The sequence below is a fragment of the Nothobranchius furzeri genome, chromosome 6 (assembly GCF_043380555.1).
Source record: "Nothobranchius furzeri strain GRZ-AD chromosome 6, NfurGRZ-RIMD1, whole genome shotgun sequence".
In the NCBI taxonomy this organism is placed as follows: domain Eukaryota; kingdom Metazoa; phylum Chordata; class Actinopteri; order Cyprinodontiformes; family Nothobranchiidae; genus Nothobranchius; species Nothobranchius furzeri.
The window spans coordinates 49016051-49035658 of record NC_091746.1 but is presented as its reverse complement, the minus strand read 5'-3'; the positions used below and the strand labels follow the sequence as shown (position 1 = coordinate 49035658).

The following is a 19608-nucleotide window of genomic DNA, read 5'->3' as shown; positions in this document are numbered from 1 at the left end:
TGTATTAATTTGTTACTTATGTTCAAAAAGAGTACAAGGGGCCAACGAGGGAAAAACAGGAGAACTGTTGAGAGTTGAAAAGTTAGGACAAATAAAAAACTATAAAATTAAAATTAGAGTGAGGAGATTTTCAAAATGTCAACGTGCCAACCATCGACATATAAATATGATAATGTGCCAACACGTTTGTCGTTGTGTTTGTGAGATTTCCGAGGAAGCCCTGAAGGCACCACATCAAACACACCGCCGCCGCCGCCTCCTCCAGCTCAGCTCCTTAGCTCTGTCACGGATTACTCAGAGCGGGGAACAGACGGCATCCCGGTGCTCAGCCCTACGCAGTGTGTACATCTCACCGAAGCTCTTACAAAACGAAAACAGGAAGACAACACTCAAAAACGATGGGGGAATGACAACAACTGCAGCCGCCTTCGTGTTAGGTTCTCCGGTGTCAACAAGACCCCAGGATGCTGCTTCTCTCCAGTCCGCGGTGCGGACACCATTGGCGGGCCTCGGTGCTGCTGCTCGGCGCTGTCCTGCTAAGTGTCGTCGTCTCTGCCAGCGCTAGCCTCCCAGGTAAACCAGAAGCAAACATACGTGATTAGACCCGAACCCTTTTAGTTCATTTGTTTTGGGAATTATTCACCAGTTTTCCACAAAGTCTGTCAAATCCCGTCGCTATTTACCTGAACGGTCACCCGTCTGTCACCAAACCAGCTCGATTTAAACAGGCCTTTCCGTTAAATACGAATATTTTATTTATTTATTCAACACTTATTTTTACTGTTTGGGTGTTTCTCTTGCTTATTAAACAGCTGTCCAGTTTGAGACTCTCAATGAGTTTAAATCTGGTTTGGATAACAAGTGCATCTTAATAATGAGGGGGAAAAAATCCTATTTCCTCATGGGTTCTCCATTTCCACGAATTGAAGCAATCTGTAACAGGATTAATTATTCAACTGTATGATATAGACACAAATGTCATTTTAAAATAAATTCTACTTTAATAAACCAAATTCAGTCTGAAGTATAGACTTAGACTATCTGTTGACCGTTTGTTGTTTATTTATTCTTACTATTTAATTTACAACTATATGTTTAAAAAAGGCTTAGAGGTGTTTCAAATGACCATTTAGTAACTGATCAGTTTACAGGGATTGATCTGTGTACACATCACTATTATGTAGATTTTTTCCCAGATTGTGTGGGAGTAGCACTGCAGGGGCTCAAAGTGAATAATCTCAGTATAAAAGAAAACCTTGAATCAACAGCTGTCTTGTGACATTTAATCTTTAGCCTTTATCAGACGGACACACACAGCACTGCATTTGCGTTGGACATTTGGTGACACCGATTTGTGTGAATTTATGCATTGCGATTTTTGTCCATCAACCACAGCTACAGTCATCGTTCACTAGAACCACTGAACTCTTAAAGACAAGAATGTGAAAAGATATGCGTTTTCAATTTTGCTGATGCACACCAAAGATGAAAGAAAAGGCAGTGATGCAATTGTTGGCATTTTTTCCCATTGTATGCAAATTTGATCAAATGTCTTCACTTAGAAACTCTCAGTGCGGATGTGTGATTCACATTTTTCTGTCAATGACTCTGCCGTTTCCTGAAAGTGAATAGAAAAAAATAATTTAAGCAAATTATTTGCAGCATTATGATGGAAACCATTCATTTACACAAGAAGTGCGGTAGAAACTAAAAGCTTTTATTCCTGTTACCGTATAATGGGTCTTCTGTTTTTACATGTTTTACATTCGGAGTTTTCTAGGAAAAACCTTCCAACCATGTAACTGGAAAAATCTTATCAGATATGAATTAATTTTCAAGGCTTAGTTGTTTCCCCCCTACATGCGTGTCAGGAAACTAAAGGCTGTGAGGTTACAGGTTTAAAAAAAAATCTGTGCTGAATTTAATGATCAGTGGTAATATTGTTTATGCCTAAGGGGAGCTTAATGGCACTTACACACCAGCGTCGTCTATTCTCGGCCTGGACCGGGTTTGGAGTGTTCTCATTTGGGTAGCCATGGATTTCCCCACACTCAACTGGACGGCCTTTCAACCCACTTCCCAAGGCAGTCAGCCTGGAGCTGAACTGGTCCTACACGCCCACTGCTGACTGATTTGCTGGCTCAAATTGACTTCTAATGTTAGAGGAAGCCTCCGATTGGTGGATAGAATCAGCCCACAGTGGCTTCCAGCATGCGTGATTCAATATCATTCTGGATGCTGTGGAGTTAAGAAGCCTCTAAATGAAGTCGTTTTTCTCTGTCTCTTCTCAATCACATCCGCATTCCTAAAGCCTGATTCATGCTTCTCCGTCAGCTCCGCAAGGGAAAGACACGCACGGATTGACGGAAGCGTTTCGCTCTCATACTTCTCCAGCTCCTGGGGAGCGTTGCAAAGCAATTCCCCACCAGGACAGCAGAGGGCGTAGCGCTGTTCTATGGTATCCTGTCATGTATCCGGTCCAAGATGGTGTGTTTATGTTGAGCTTTTTTGTATATAAGAGACTTTTTAACACAGACAAATTTGTCTCTCATCCTCCTCCACCTCTTCATGCGCTCACCACCTCTAAACCCACATTTCCTGTCATTTCCATCCACAAATAAAATGCTTGCTGCACATCTTGTCACTCCTCCAGTCACGGGGGAATTAAACGTTCATGTTTTTAGAGTTTTTTCGTGAGGTATTCTTCAAGCTGCTCCTTGTCTGCCGCTAGTTATTCTCGGCTCTCTTTATGTTTTTGAGGGCGCAATGCCGGCGGTGTAGACGACAGCGGCGTCCTGACCAATCACAAGCTTGCGTTGTCCGTCTCGACTGTCGGATGTTTAGAAAAGAGAGCTCAACTCCGTCCATCCTTGCGGAGCTCTCTGGCAGGCCCGCAAGGACGTTGCGTGTCTCCGCACTGACGCAGACGGAGAAGCATGAATCAGGCTTAGGCAGCGTGGAACAAACGTGGTTGGGCTGGGGCGGGCGTAGCAAAGTGGAGTGGAGCCGATTCTAGTGTGTAAGTGGCATATCATTCTGGATGCTACATTTGCAGACCATTTTGCTGCCGTTCATTGGCCGTGAGAGTGGGCTAGGGGGTAATGGTTGTGGTCAGAACGTTTCGATTCCATGCATCTCCCGTGTGTGGGTGGGTGGGTGTGGGGGGGGGGGGTTGATTTCAAAACGGCATCACGGCTGAGCCTATGTAGGAGAAACACTGGACTTCTCCGTGTTCTTTTGCCCCACCTACGTGCACCTAGATATGCTCATGACATCACTGATACCTTCTTTTTTGTGCCAATTTTGGAGATCGTCCATGTGCTCAATCACTTCCGAATTCCTAAGGCAGTGTGGAACGAATGTGGCCAGGCTGGGGTGGGCAGGGTGGAGTGGAGTGGTGTGGAGCTGATGCTAGTGTGTAAGTGGCATAAAGGTTGGTTTATGCTTGACGCGTCCGCACGGCTCCGCGCAGAAAAGTTGCGTCATTTTGCGTCATTTTAACAACCATGCCCCTCCACCGCGCCTCCGCATGGCTCAAAATTTCCGCAACGCGCACCTAGGAAATTTTCTAACCACGCGGACGGTCGGACGTGGAAAAACATGGCGGACCGGCAAGAACTAGTATGGCAGAGGTTCGTAAATACAGACATTTGTATGATTCAGCTCTCAGAGATCACCGTGATCAACATGTTGTTAATAATTCTTGGAAAGAAATAGCTCGCACTGTCGGAAAATACAAGGACGCTGTTAAAAAATGCTGAAATGCCATGTTGTAAACAGTAATTTCTACTTCTACTATGGTGTAGTGTTGGATGCATGCTGTAGAGCTCCATGCTGCCCCGTTCAGTTTGGGAGAATATTGGCTCACCGCAGAGACGAGCCGCATGAACTATAAACGCTGCAAGTTGTGAAGCGCGTTCCATCCGCGAGCTGCATCACCAAGCGGAAAGTGAATGCGTCAAGCATAAACCAAGCTTTCGCCTCCACCCTTTCTAGTCGGCTCATGGGTTTCCGGAAGAATGACAAATGAATGCAAGTCAATGTGGCTAAAAGAGCTATTTTCTAATCCGCTTTGCCTTACGCCCTGGATCACGCATACGTTGTACTCCAATTTAAATGAGAAGTAATGATGTGTGTTTCGACCACGCCTGCCACGTACTTTGAGATTTATCAGCTTGTAAATGTTTGTAATTAACATGACTACAAATCAGATGTCGGCACGTTGCATATTTGACATCACCACAGAATCTCTTCTGCCCCAGCTTAACTGCTACCACATGGCAACATTTATGATGGTCTTTTCCTCCTAAAGATAAGGATTTGACATTTGCTGAGCTTAAGCCACTTTTCTTGTTTTTCTCTGCCTGTCTGCTTTGATGACATCAGTTTGGTGATGCACATTTGTAGTCCTGGACATTCACACGAAACTAGTTTTGCCCCCGTTTGGTAATAAGTGCTTTCTTGGCATCCAAATGTGACTTTAAAATTCACGGACATCATATGTGAAATCCATGGTGCATAGGAAGCGGGATTATAAAATAGCTCTTTTAGCCCCATTGACTTGCGTTTATTTTTTCATCCTTCTGGGAACCCATGATCCGGAAGTATGTTTATGTTTATGTATTTAGCAGACGCTTTTGTCCAAAGCGACTTACAAGTGATAATCGGCATATTGCCCTTGAGGCTAACAACAACAATAACAACAACAACTTGACATCAGTCATGGAAAGTAGGGAACAAGGAGTGGACAGTAGAGAGGGGGGACGGGTGCAGGGAGGGTGATAGTTTAGAAGATGCTCTCTGAAGAGCAGGGTCTTCAGGAATTTCTTGAAAATTGGAAAGGAAGCCGCTGTTCTGGTAGTGCTTGGTAGGTCATTCCACATTTGTGGAACGATGCATGAGAAAAGTCTGGATTGTCCTGAGCGTGGTAGGCACTGCTAGCCGACGATCCTGTGATCACCGGAGCAGCCGGGCCGAGATGTAAACCTTTGCAAGAGGATTCAGGTAGATGGGAGCCGTACCATCTCGGACTTTGAATGCTAGTGTTAGCAATTTGAATTTGATGCGTGCTGCTAGCAGTAGCCAGTGGAGCTCAATGAACAGAGGGGTGAAGTGTGCTCTTTTTGGCTGATTGAAGACCAGACGCGCCGCTGTGTTCTGGACCATTTGAAGAGGTCTCACAGTACAGGCTGGAAGACCAGTTAGAAGGGCATTGCAGTAATCGAGGCGGGAGATGAGAGTAGATTGCACCAGGAGCTGGGTGGCATGTTGTGTTAGGTATGATCTGATCTTTCGTATGTTATACAGCGCAAAGCGGCATGAACGAGCAACAGAGGCAACATGATCTTTAAAGCTCAGGTGTTCATCAATCACAACACCCAGATTTTGAACTGCCTTTGAAGGAGCCAGAGATGGGAAGTCATTTTGGATTGAGATATTGTGCTGTATGGATGGTTTTGCTGGGATGACAAGTAGTTCAGTTTTAGAGAGGTTGAGTTGGAGATGGTGGGATTTTATCCATTTTGATATGTCAGAAAGACAGTTTGATATTCGTGCAGAGACAGTGTGGTCGTCCGGTGGAAATGACAGATAGAGCTGGGTGTCGTCTGCATAGCAGTGGTAGGAGAAGCCATGTGATCGAATGATCTCACCCAGTGAGGTGGTGTATATGGCAAAGAGAAGAGGTCCTAGTACAGAGCCCTGGGGGACTCCTGTGGCAAGATGGTGCATGGTAGAAGATTGTCCAAGCCAAGATACACTGAGTGATCGTCCTGTGAGGTACAATTCAAACCAGGTGTGTGCTTTCTCTGTGATGGCCATGCTAGAGAGTGTGGACAAAAGGAAGCCATGATTGACAGTGTCAAATGCAACCGATAAGTCGAGCAGGAAAAGCACTGAGGATTTGCCTGTCGCTCCAGCTTCTTTTAAGGATTCAGTCATTGCTAACAGAGCAGTTTCAGTGTAATGGCCCTTTTTGAACCCAGATTGGTAAGGGTCAATCAGACAGTTTTGTGAGAGGTATTCTGTGATCTGCTTTAAAGCCACCCTTTCAATGATTTTGGACAGAAAAGGGAGGAGAGAGATATTTCGGTAGTTCTCCACATGATTTGGAGGAAGAGATGTTTTTTTTTTAGCAGCGGTTTAACCTGAGCATGCTTGAGAGAGGTGGGAAATGTACCGGATGTCAGTGATGCGTTGATCACATGTGTGACTGCTGCGGCTACTGTAGGAGCAATCGCTTGGAGCAGCTTAGTCGGAATGGGGTCAAGTGGGTATGTAGTAGGGCGGCTGCACGTGAGAAGCTTGGACACACAGTTCTCAGTGAGAGGGGAAAAAGAGGAAAATGAAGCAGTAGGGCTTGAGATGGTTGGGCTTGAAGGAGTTTGTAGTAGCGAATGTTCAGGAGTGGCCAGTTGAGTAAACTGTTTGCTTATAGCTGCCACTTTGTCAGTGAAAAACGAGGCAAAGGTGTCAGCTGATAGATTGTTGGTAGGAGGTGGAGAAGGAGCTTACCAGCTTTGAACTGTCTGTGTTTGAGCTGGGCTGCTCTCACACAGTGTTGTGTGCGGTGGTTTATCGGCCTCCTAAATACAATAAGGACTTTTTGGATGATTTTGCTGACTTTTTGGCTGAATTCATGCCAAAATATGATCGTATTCTTATTGTTGGGGATTTTAATAATCACGTGTGTTGCCCTGATATGCCCATGGCGAGGGGCTTTTTAAACCTTATTGATTCGTTTAATCTGGTGCATTGTGTGGCAGGTCCCACACATGAACGTGGACACACACTTGATCTTGTTTTATCTCATGGCTTCCCTAGTTTTAACATAGAGATTTGTGATGCTGTGTTTTCTGACCACAGTCCTGTGTTGTTTGAAGTTCCTCTTGTATGTGCCTCAGTTAAACCTCGTGCTGTTGCTCAGCGCAGACGTGTTTTTAACTCCTCCACTGCTGAGCACTTTTCAACAGTCTTTAACCAGATTTGTCAGATCCCGGATTTTTTATGCAGCCAGACTGATGATCTGAGCTCTTGGTTTTATTCCACCTGTCGGACTGCTTTGGACACTGTGGCTCCATTAAAAACCAGGCGGCCTAAAACCAAATGTGAGCCCTGGCTGAACGAAATGACCCGAGCTGTCAGACGCGACTGCTGTCGAGCTGAGCGCAAATGGAAAAAGGACGAACTACAGGTGTCATTTCAGATGCTGAAGGACTGTTGGCGTCAATATCAAAGAACTGTGAAAGAGGCCAAAAGAAAACACTTTTCGGACATTATTTTGTCTAACTGCCACAACCCGCGTGTTTTATTCAAAACTATTAACTCTGTTTTTAGTGCACCATATGCTGACTGTATCGAGCCCTCATTAGAAGCCTGTGAAAATTTGTTACTCTTCTTTATTTAGAAGGTCTCCTCCACAAGGGCTCAAATCTGTCCTTGTGCTCATGACCCCTCAGTCGTTGTTTCCTGCTCTGCTGTCTTTGACAGGTTTGAGCCTGTGACTCTGTCATCTCTACAGGAGACTGTTGGTCATCTTAAGCCTGCAGGGTCTCCAAATGATGCTGTTCCTCCTCGACTTTTAAAAGAGGTGTTACCTCCATTTGGTCCTCTGGTTCTTGAGCTGGTAAACCATAGTCTGATGTCAGGTGTTGTCCCTAAAGATTTTAAACATGCAGTAGTCAAACCCCTGATTAAAAAACCTGCTCTTGATCCGCAGGATCTTGCGAATTACAGGCCTATCTCCAAACTACCGTTTCTTTCTAAAATTCTTGAAAAGGTAGTTCATAGCCAAATATTGGCCTTCCTAGAAAAGCAAAATGTATTAGAGGTTTTCCAATCTGGTTTTAAACCCTTTCACAGCACTGAATCAGCCCTTTTAAAAGTTTTTAATGACATATTTTTAGCAATGGATGCTGGGGACTGTGTTGTTCTTGTGCCTTTAGATTTAACAGCTGCTTTTGATACTGTGGATCATGCTGTTTTATTCTCTTGTTTAGAGCACTGGGTGGGCATTAGCGGCACAGCTCTGGAGTGGTTCAGGTCCTATTTGGCGGGGCGAACATTTTGTGTCAGTCTCGGTGACTATGTGTCGTCCTCCGCTCCTCTCTTGTGTGGTGTCCCGCAGGGCTCAGTTCTAGGCCCCCTCCTCTTCTCTTTGTATCTTCTTCCTCTCGGTTCTATATTGAGAAAGCATGGCATTGCCTTCCACTTGTATGCTGACGACTGTCAGATCTATGTCCCTCTAAAGAAAAAAGGCAGAAACCTCATACAGCCATTACTACAGTGTCTTGACGACATAAAGGCTTGGATGTCTGTGAATTTTTTAAAATTCAATGATAAAAAGACTGAGGTGATGATTTTTGGTAGTCCTACTGAGACCCCCAATGTGTTTGTAGATTCCTTGGCCCAGTTTGTTAAACCAACTGTCACCAACCTGGGGGTCAAAGTGGACTGTGATCTGAAGTTTGAACATCAGATTAAAGCGGTGGTAAAATCAGGCTTCTTTCACCACAGGCAGCTGGCAAAAATAAAGCCAATTCTTTCACGGCAGCACTTTGAGACAGTGATCCACGCCTTTGTAACCACTCGGCTGGATTACTGTAATGCACTCTACATTGGGGTCAGTGCATCCTGTATTAGTCAGCTACAGAGAGTGCAAAATGCCGCAGCTCGTCTTTTAACTGGCACTTGAAAGTTTGAGCACATTTCCCCTGTTTTAGCTTCACTTCACTGGCTGCCCATTTCTTTTAGGATTCATTTTAAAATTCTTTTATTTGCTTTTAAAGGTCTTCATGGCCTTGATTTCCCCCCTCTTATCTCTCTGATCTGATACAGCCTTACACTCCCTCCCGCTCTCTCAGGTCTGCTGATCAGCTGCTCCTGATTGTACCCAGGACTGAGCGTAAACTTAGAGGGGATCACGCTTTTGCTGTTGCAGCTCCAAAACTGTGGAACGAACTTCCTTTAGAGATAAGACAGGCCAGTTCATTATCTGTTTTTAAGGCACTCCTGAAAACACACCTCTTTACCCTGGCTTTTAATACCTTGTGAGATGTTGGTTTCTATTTTTTATTTTTATTTTAGCTGTTTTAGGTGATTCAAATGCGGTTTTATCAAGTTTTTATTTTTTAATATAGGGCTAGTTTAATTTTATGTATCATGTGTTTTATTTATCTTTGCTGTTTTCTGTCTAGTCAATTGTTTTTATGTACTTTCTGTACAGCACTTTGTTCCTGTGCTGGGTCTTTTAAAGTGCTTTAGAAATAAACTGGATTGGATTGGAGGGGTGAGCAGAGTTTTGAATGTTGGAAATAGTTTCTGAGAGTCAGTAGAGCTGAGAATTTTGTCAGTGTAGAAAGCTTCCTTTGCATCAGTGATGTTGGCAGAGAATGAGGACAGTAATTCATGAAATTTTAATTGATCACCAGGATCTTTTGTTTTGCGCCATTTCCGTTCCGCAGCTCTAAGATTGGTGCGTAGAGACCGGAGGGTATCATTTAGCCAAGGGTGCGACTGAGAGGATCTAGCAGGTCTAGTGGCTAAAGGGCACAAGTTGTTAAGACAAGAGCAGAGTGTGGAGCAGAGTGACTCGGTGGCTTCATTCACTTCATAAGCAAGTAGATGGGCGTGACCTAGGCTCCCTATGAATTAATTTTGCAGATGGGACGTTACAGACTTCCATGTAAAAATCTGTGTCTTTTTTTTCCAACACTCTTTCAATGTACATATGCAAATTATACATCCTTAAGAAGCTACGATTCTTATGATTACAATTATTAATAGCAATCAAAGATACAACTGTAGACACAGTAAATGCTTTTGTCAAACCACTTGGAAATTCTAAGTAATGTCTAACCCATCATTCAAAATCTTATATCATTGACGATAAAAGTATTCCAGTAAATTAGTCTGACAGTATTGTTGACTCATTCATCAGTGCAGTTCAGAAAACAACAATCTTAAGCATGACGTGTCCTTGTGGTCTGCTTCCGCAAACTGAGCAAGAACAATTGTGTGTCATGCCCAAAAAGCATCAGAATGTCACTTGGGCGAATATATTTTCAGACTGACAAATATCACTCCAATATCGTCCAACCACAGTCTGTGCAATTCAATTCAGTTTATAGCTCCCAAATCGCTACAAATGTCTGTGCTTGGAGGAGAATATGTTTGGTCTCATTAGTAGCCAATGGCCGTGATTTGTTTTCAGAGTGACAGCCATTACAGTTGAACACAGCTTGTTCATAACAGCGTGTGGCAGAATGACACTATGCAGGCTATTGTTGGCGTATGTGTTAAACTCGTGAGAGCAGTCAAGATGATGCTTAGTTTCTCCACTCCCGTGTGAAAGAAGTTATTTTTATAATGTAGCTGCATGTAGAATGCTCCTGCCGTCACACTTTCTGATTAAAACCTGCTTTTCTAAAATGCATTTTAATACATTTGGGCTGTTTACGGTTTATAGATCATAACCACTTGCAGTCTAGAGGTTCGGAAGGATTGAAATGAACCATGTGGTAAATAATGAGTTGGTTGATTCAGGAAAAAAAAGAAAAACCTGATTTATGTGTAAATATGCCAGCGAGCTCTCACTGAACACTGAGTTCTGGGGATGGAACTTATCCAAAAACTTCATTTAAGTGATTGCATTGCATAAACTAGCTCGCTGCCCAAGCTGCTAATGAATGAAGCATGCAGTGCTTTGATGCTGCATTGAATTAGCAGAGATGGTAAGTAACTTTGGTGCTGCTCTAATTTTAGCTTTTCATTTTAGAAAGCATCTCCACTCCTCTTAAGTGTTCCACCTAAGCTCGATTATTGTTGTGCTTCCACGTTTCTTACTCACAAAGTCCCACTCAGAATCCATGGGATTATTACTCAGCAAGCCTCTGCCCGTGGCCTTTTCCTCCATCGGGATTAAATGCTAACGAGTCATATCTTCATTGTCGTGCTCTGTTGCCTCCACAGCCACCGGTCTCTGTGTTTTTTAGTCACCTTTAATGCCTTGCAGGAAAAAGGCTGTAGTGGGTATTAAGAGCAGAAAAAGGTCAGGATGGATGATGAGTGCTCACAGCCAGGGGACATGGAAATCATCAAGTATCTCTTATTATTTATGTATTTTTAGTAGTTAAATGTGTGCATTGGAAATTTATTCATTAGGAAATGTTCACCTAGATCTAGTTATAGTAAATAGAGTTGAGGAAACTTCAGCGGTGAAAACCCTTCTGTAATGAGGAACAAACTATCTGGTAGTGACATATTAAAGTACTGCTTAGTATTAAGGTAGACTATTGTAGACATTAATATAAATACTGCTGATTTTATAACTGATTGTCAATATTGATTTGTGGGCGTTCTGTCTTTCCAGGAAGTAATCTGCTAGAGACAAAAATGGCCCCTTCTGTTTTTTATGATAGCCCAGTTCTTGCGGTCTTGGATTTGACACTGCAGACTTTTTACTAGACAGATTTAAAGATTACTACAGCAGGTTCCCACCATGTCAACTAAATTATTTTACAACCAGACCAGATGACACTCGTGTTTGTGAATAAATGCTCTCACACAGTTTCTTAATTTTTTTGATTTTTAAACAGTGTTCATTAATTGGTGGACTTTTTCGGGGAAATTAACCATTTTAAAGAATCAGGTTTTCTTATCAATCCTATCTTGAGATGAAAACTCAGAAATGAGGAAACACTTTGTTTCAGCAGGTTTCACTGCACCAGTTTGTGCGTGTACATAGCCACATCCTTACCAAGAATAGAAGGGGAGCGAACCAGGAGTGCAGCTGTTCAGTGCAGCTTCATCTGCATCAGCACTTCCTTTTCGCAACATTAACAACATGCTAACCTATTTTCATGTTATCGTGATCCAGAAGAGCCCAATTGTTCCGTGGCATCAGGTTGTACTTTTAGTCTAACCTATTTGTTTCAACACTCAACAACAGAAAACAGGCTATTTTCTGGATTTGATCATCATCTAGATCCAATTATGATGCGTTTGGTCCAAGCATTAATAATGAACATAGCTTTAAATAAGTCCTGTTTGTTTGATTCTGTTCTATTGCTGATGAAACATTTTTGTTTGCTTTCTAATGACAAATAATTATGACATCACCTAAGTTACCGTAACCGAGAATTAACATTACAATCAGAGAGAGCTTAAACAGACGAGGTGTCACAATATCCAGTTTCTCCTCATTCTTCTGCAGGCTGGCGATGTTACGGTAGAAGTCAGGTACTTTTTGAAGCCATTTTCTTTTTGTCTTTATCTGTCCTTACTGGCATAGATACTCGTTTATTTCCTGCCTCTGTTTTTCCAGTGAGCCTGCTCATGTGTGTACAACAGATGCAAAGTCACGCTCTCCACCCAAAGCGTGCATGTAGGAGTCCATATCATCAGATTATGATGGGAAAACCGCACCTGTCTTCCACTGGTGTTCAGAGAGCGAGGCAGTTTCCACAAATAGTTGGTTTCTGTTTAGTTTGGGACTTTTTGACAATTTCTGGAGAAAAAAAAACATGTGATCCGACAGCTCTATTCACTTTGTTGATGATTAATTTCTGTGAGAATGAAGTTGACACAGAGTCCTTTGTTTTAAATTAATTTTTCGGTATTAAGATAAGCAGTTGGTTTGACTGCACAAAGTTTAGGGTTTAGGAACTCATCCAAGATGCACAATGTGTGTAAATATTTGTTATTCTCTTAAGCTCCTCACTTACGTCGCTTACAGCTTATCTTGATAAAGGATGGCAGTCAATTTGTTAAGTTTGATTTTTGTAATCTATCCATCCATCCATTTATCCGCTTATCTGGAGTCGGTTCGCGGGGGCAGTAGCCTAAGTCGAGAGGCCCAGACTGCCCTCTCCCCAGCCACTTGGGCCAGCTCCTCCGGGGGAATCCCAAGGCGTTCCCTGGCCAGGTGAGAGACATAGTCCCTCCAATGTGTCCTGGGTCTACCTTTAGGCCTGCTCCCGGTTGGACATGCCCGGAAAACCTCACCAGGGAGGCATCCAGGAGGCATCCTGACCAGATGCCCTAGCCACCTCAACTGGCTTCTCTTGATGTGGAGGAGCAGTGAATCTAGTCCGAGCCCCTCCCGGATGACCGAGCTTCTCACCCTATCTCTAAGGGAGAGCCCAGCCGCTCTGCGGAGAAAACTCATTTCGGCCGCTTGTATCCGTGATCTCGTTCTTTTGGTCACTACCCAAAGCTCATGACCATAGGTGAGGGTAGGAACGTAGATCGACCGGTAAATCGAGAGCTTTGCCTTCTGACTCAGCTCTCTCTTCACCACGACAGACCGGTACAACGCCCGCATCACTGCAGATGCAGCACCAATCTGCCTATCGATCTCACGCTCTAGTTTTCTCTCACTTGTGAACAATGAGAACCTATGAGAACCCACCCAGTTGGCCAAATGGGTGAAGAGCTCTATTTGATTTGTTAAAAAAAACATCATGCTTCCGTTTGACAGAATGCATTGTGTGTAGCAAACATTTGAGCTGACCATTAAGATTATCTGTTCTTTGCGATATGCATATTGCGCATGCCGATATCGCGATAATGATATATCTGCAATGTATTGTGAAGCCCTATGTGATGGTTAAAAAAGTGTCTCTGATAAACTAAACAATTTAAATGATAACGGTGATATACTTGAAGCATATAGAAAATATTTTAAATACTTAAAAATACAAAGATTTAAAATAGACAATCAAGAGAATTACAAATTTGTTTGGTTATCTAAAAAGCCAATTTGGGATTTTTTTTCATACGAAATCCAACCAGGTAATATTTATCACGTTGTTCTTTTTACCCCTTACTTATTTGAGCAGTAAACAAGTGGACTGGACAAACAATGCCAACCTGCTCAATCCTTTGGCGTGGAGGGGTGGGGGCCCTCACTGGGTAAACTGCTCACCGGCACTATGCCCGGTATCATCCCTGGCAGTAAACCTATATGACTTTTAAATAATCAACCAGGAAGCCAGTTTAAGGTGCATCAGAAATGTGGTTATGATATTTATGCCTCTCTGTTATGTTAATGTATCTAGAATCAAATCAGACTTCTAGCCAAGTGAGACAGTCGAGGCAGAGCTGAATAACACCTGATTATAAAGGAATGGATCAAGGCCTGTATATTTGTTTGGAAGTCAACAGTTGGGGAGAAATTATGACACGTCTCTAAATAAAGTAAAATTTTCCAGAGCAGATTGGAGACAACCCATAGAAGCACTGATTTGATCTCATTTCAGAGAAAAATAGAACAGGTTAGATGCACCTAATAAATAAAATTACTAACAAACTCAGGAATCTTTCTTTGCTTCACTGTTCTGGTGCTGAGAATATCACTAATGCGGATCAAAGGAGATACACAGATGAATGCACCTCTTATTTATTATTTGGAGACTACATTTACTGCAGCTGGCAGAGGCAGAGATTTTTTCTATTGATACACAGAATTTACAGAATCATTTTAAATATTAATAGGGGAAGACTGCAGGAGGGAGCGGTAAAATACAGGGGGTCCCCATCAAAAACAAGAAACTACGTGTCTGATAAAACTCGCTGGTTTTCCATCAGGTAGTCACGGGGCAGCTCCAACGACCCAGTGGCTGTGCTGGGTCAATGTTATCGAGCCCAGTCCGGTACCGGCTCGGCCGTGAACGAGTCGAGGCGACGTTGTGCTCTGCTTAAGAAGAAGCGTTATTTTAACCTGGCCTAATAAGGACTGGAGGAAACCCTGTCAAAATCGTCAACACTCGTTTATCTTAATGCTGCTGAAACATGTAAACCAAAAAGCATTATATCCACTGCTAAATTTCTAATTTTAAACTCAGTAACTTACGCTGTAACTGCACCTTGCCCTGCCTGCTCCTTTCTTCTTGCTGCCCGCCGGCTGTGATCACAAGCGACAACATAGTACTTGCCGCTGCTTCTTCGGGAAACAGCGCAAAAAAAAAAAAAATCAAACTTGGGATCTTGTAGGCGTGGCGGTAAGATTTCAGCTGCCACGGCTACGCCTATGTAAGGGAAACCCTGATAACATTTTCCAATAAAATCTATAATCCGTTTTGTATTATTTAGTTTCCCCAGACCTTTAATCTGTCACAACAGTCCTATTTAATGCTCTTTTATTAATCATTATTTGATAATTGTGTTGTTTTCTGGTTAGATATGAGGCTAATTTAATAACTGTAACCTTGAAGACGGCCACATAGTAACTGGGTTTGCCCCTGCTTAAGCTAGTGAAAACAGACATTTAGACCAGCTAGCTTTTGTTTGTTTTTTGTCATTTGAGATTTAGCTAGGATGGCTAACCAGAAGCATAGAAACACAGCAAGGCCAGCTGATACACACAAATTCAAAAGCTCTCTCACACTCAGTTCAAGTGGAAACACTGTTCTATCAATACAAGGGCACAAGCCCTTAAAGGTTTCCACTTGATTTGGAGTGTTTGGCTTACTTCCTGTCTGCTATCTGGGAGCCAGGAAATGTACACAATTGGAGTGTATGACCCTACTAGCCAACTAATTTCCGTCTTCTTCTAAATCTCTCTTTCATCCACAAAGATATGCACACATGGGTACCGATTGGGTGATATTTGACCCGATGTTTGTAAAACAGCTTGAAGGAGCACAAGTGGTAGCATGGGACTGCACATGCTAGTATATATGTGTTGGCCTGAGAGTGTGGGTGCTTAGCAGTGCATGCAATCTCATTTCTTCCTGGCAAAGCTTCTGCTGAGCACACAGCCTGGCAACAGCAGCAGCAGATGGTTATTAACATCACTTTTCACTCGTTCCAAGGACTAATTTCTGAATCCCTGAGTTGCATAATGCGTTCTCACTCCTCCTCTGACTTAGCTGAGACCAAATGTCCTGATGTGCTGCAGGATTTATTCTAGAATCTGTCTCCATTTCTTTGTCGCTTGTTTTGGCTTTAGCTCCTATGTCATTTTTTTTTAGCAGTCTCTTGGGACTCTACAGTGTGAAGAATGACCCGAGGTCCCCCTTTTGACAACCTAACACCCACCTCTATAACTGGCTGAGAACTAGATTTACCAATGGTAAAGAGCTTGTCTCCTGTCTTCTGCTGCCAGTTACATAGCAGATCCTGATTCATATATTTCTTTAACTAAAGTCGATTCAGGTTTTCGGCTGTAGAGCAGATATGCTGCTTCCTCACCTCAGTTTGTTTCTCTGTCCCTAACGTCACACATTAATAATTATAATATCCTCGCATGCACGCAGCTGAGTTTTTGTCTGGCTTATTGTTTATACAGTGCTTGTGTTCAAGTGTGTGCGTTATGTTTCGCTAGATCAACTTTCCATGTGAAGGACAGATGAACATCTAAGCAGGGGAACTGCATTTACTGATGCAGGAAATGTTTTCTTTTAAACTTTGTCATGCATTCAGATGATTTTTCATCATCCTTTTGAGTGAGCCTACATTGTAATATTTATTCAGAGAAATCATAATGGAGTAAAGCAAATAAGAAATGCCTTTTTAAATCACATTATTTCGTATATTTTATTTGACTGTGTAATTAATGTAGTAATAAGGCCCAAATGTATTTTCTCTATTTTTAACCTTTTGCAGTTTTCTGGTGAATATATTTACATGTAAGAAGTTGATTTCATCTTTTGAGAATTTATGTAGGTTTCAAAAGAATAAAACAGGATTTTACACAACATAGATAAAAGCCCTTTGGTTTAAATCAATTTGTTTGTGACAAGTACACCTAAATCACTCTTAATCCTGTTAAAATTGCTGCTCTTCCAGATATGTAATACACATTTTTAGTTCAAGGCAGGGCTGGGCAATAAATCAAAGATTTATTGTTATCGAAATTTCTGACTCTTATCGTGATAACTTTTCCCATGTCAATATATTTGATAATAAAAAAATTAAAAGATGTTTGTAGGTTGGCAACGTTCATGTCCGTTTAAGAAGCTGTACCACCTTGAGTCACATAAAAATGTGACTCAACTAATACATGTGTCAGCCCCATCTAGTGGACAACTTTTGTTTCTCCGCATACCTGTAGTTATCGTCCATTTATTATTATCGAGGTCCTCAATATATTGTGATATTAATTTTAGGCCTTATCGCCCAGCCCTAGTTCAAGGGAAACTATGCAGTTTTGGCTTGCTTTTTGCACCCCCTAGAGTCTGTTATTAATTCATTATAAAAGCAAAAGTGAAACTTGTCTCCTCGCTGTGCATTCATCATTTAACACCTTAATGTAACTGCTGAAATGTCTCCTCAGCCTTTGTTAGTGTCTAGAGGAATTTTGCAGCATTTATTTTGCTAAGCTTTGTCATAATATTATTTCAACGTCTGTGGAGGACAGACACCTTTAGGAGCGGCTTGTGTAAAAACATAAGGAGTGCAGCTTCAATTGCTATAACAGTCAAGTTACGTGCAAGCTAAAATGAAGTCTGACAGCACAGAGGCCGCCGCCATACCTCCTTTTTACCGCCATTGCATAATCTTTTGTGAAAGGAACATGATTGCACCACAATACCGCCATGGTCTGACCACTTATAAAAGACTTACGCCGGGGACACACCGGCCGCGGAAGCGCCGCGAAAATGGGGCCGCCTTCATTCAGCGCCCTTGTTGAGCTATTCTATAGACCACATGGGCTGCCGAAGCGCCGCGAATCGCCTCGCGCCGGCACCCCAGCCCGCGCCGTGCAGCGATCATTTCGGCGTCGGCTCTATTTTTTCCGCGAGCCGCGGGTGAATCGCGTCAATTCTGGCAGGAAGTCAAACCTAGACATAAGAGGCAGGCCGGTAAAGTTAACAAAATAAAGCATTTCAAAATAAAATTCCGCAATAGTCAAATGTGTTCGTAATCAGACACTGCAGAAAAACCACACGAACACACACACACACACATCGAACTTGTGCGCGTGTGACCACGTGAAGGGGTGTGTGGTTTTGGGTGTCTTTTCACCGGAGCAAACAGGACAGAGAGGCAGAAAGTCTGAGGCAAGCAGTTAAGATGGATGACTTTAAATTAATTATGGAAGTTGAGAAACACAAGGAGCTGTACGACCCCCGAAAAACATGATTGTTTACGTACCCATTTCAGAAGAAACTGCTAGGATACAGCTGCAGAATTGGAACAGGTTCCAAGAGATTCAACTGGCAGAAACGACTCATACCATAGGTTCACACACACACACACACACACACACACACACACACACACACACGCGCGCACACGTAGAGGAAAATAACTGAGAAAAGGCAGAGAGGAAATGGAGGACACCAAGTGTTTTAAAAGAAAAACTACAGCTGAGCCGAGGCGCGCCTCGACTGGGGCGCGTCTGATCTGAACTGAGGAGCGGCGAGCAGCGGCCGAATTTCGTGAGCGATTCGCTTCTCGGCGCTTCGCAGCGCTTCCGCGGCCGGTGTGTCCCCGGCGTTAGGGATCGCAGATGCTGCCTCTGCTTTGCGGTAAATTGTTTATAAAAGAGGCTTTACTAAAGTGGGACCTAACAGGCCTGCCAACTCTGAAGTTGCAAATGTGGTATTCTCAGTGACTTTTCATTAACCCTGTAAAGGGTCATTTTAGCACATGCTGGCTCAAGAAAATTATTTAAAACATATGAAATTGTTGCAAAGTATACTTTTAATGTCTCCTCTGGTAACATGGTGGACTTGCTGATGTTTTGCCGCAGCTAGCGGAGATGGTCTAAGCAGCATCTAATTATTTACATTTGAAACCATTTGGGGAAATTTACTACACTGGTTGATGGGTAAACCTGTTTTGACATTGAATTCAAGGATTTAAGATGGTGACTGGAGTTCTGTAGAAATTTACGTAACTCAACATTGTATAAAACGTACAAAAATATATTGACAAACCTACAAACTGAATAACAGTTGGGGTCGCTAGGTATTCTTTCCAGTGACAGCTGTCTTTCTGTTCAATCCCTCAGAGCTGCTGGTGAATCAGGAGCACAGATATATTAAGGATGTAGAGCAGTACAACCACAGTCGGAACAAGCTCTTTGCAGTGATGCTGTTATTATTCTTGTAGAAACATAAACAAAATTAGCTACTAAACGATAAAAGAGGTGATTTTATTTTACCAGGAGAAAAGGAAACTTAGTTATGTTAAACTAAACAGAAACAAAACGGGTCAAGCAGAAACTGAGTATAAAGATTGTGTTGTGTTTTTAGAGCTTCATAATGATTTTTAATGAGATATTATTACTTATTTTCTTTCATAATTCATTTTGTGTCAATAAGAATCTAAAGCAAACCTCTCAGATTACACAGGACTTCCTCTGAGCCCCTGAGGCACTCGGCCAGTGACGTTACAACTTGACCATCCATTATTATCTGCTTTCTGTGTGGTTGTAAGTGATGCATTTTCCTGTCCTGATCATTTTGTGTTGTTGGTTTGCTAAATCTAGTGTTCACACATTTGTGTTTAAAGTTAATGATGTAGTGTGTGTTTTTTTGTCACTGATGCAGCAGGAGGAAGATTTGTTTGGCTCGTTTCTGGGTTGTGGCTGCAAGGCTCACCTTGCATGCATAACATGTGTGTTTCTAAACAAATGGTGGTCTTTTTACCAAACTATAC

General features: G+C 42.6%; 1 protein-coding gene across 2 annotated transcripts in view; it reads left to right on the top strand.

Moving 5' to 3' along the window:
• Positions 1 to 233: 233 nt before the first annotated feature.
• The window catches only part of npdc1a (neural proliferation, differentiation and control, 1a), a 36739-nt gene continuing 17364 nt past the window's right edge, over positions 234 to 19608 (top strand). The window contains exon 1 of one of the 2 annotated variants that reach the window (XM_015977311.3): positions 234 to 573. In XM_015977311.3, coding sequence (XP_015832797.3) covers positions 465 to 573 — 109 coding nt within the window. In that variant the 5' untranslated portion in view covers positions 234 to 464. The remainder of the gene's footprint in view (positions 574 to 19608) is intronic. The other variant, XM_015977307.3, reaches the window with a different exon arrangement.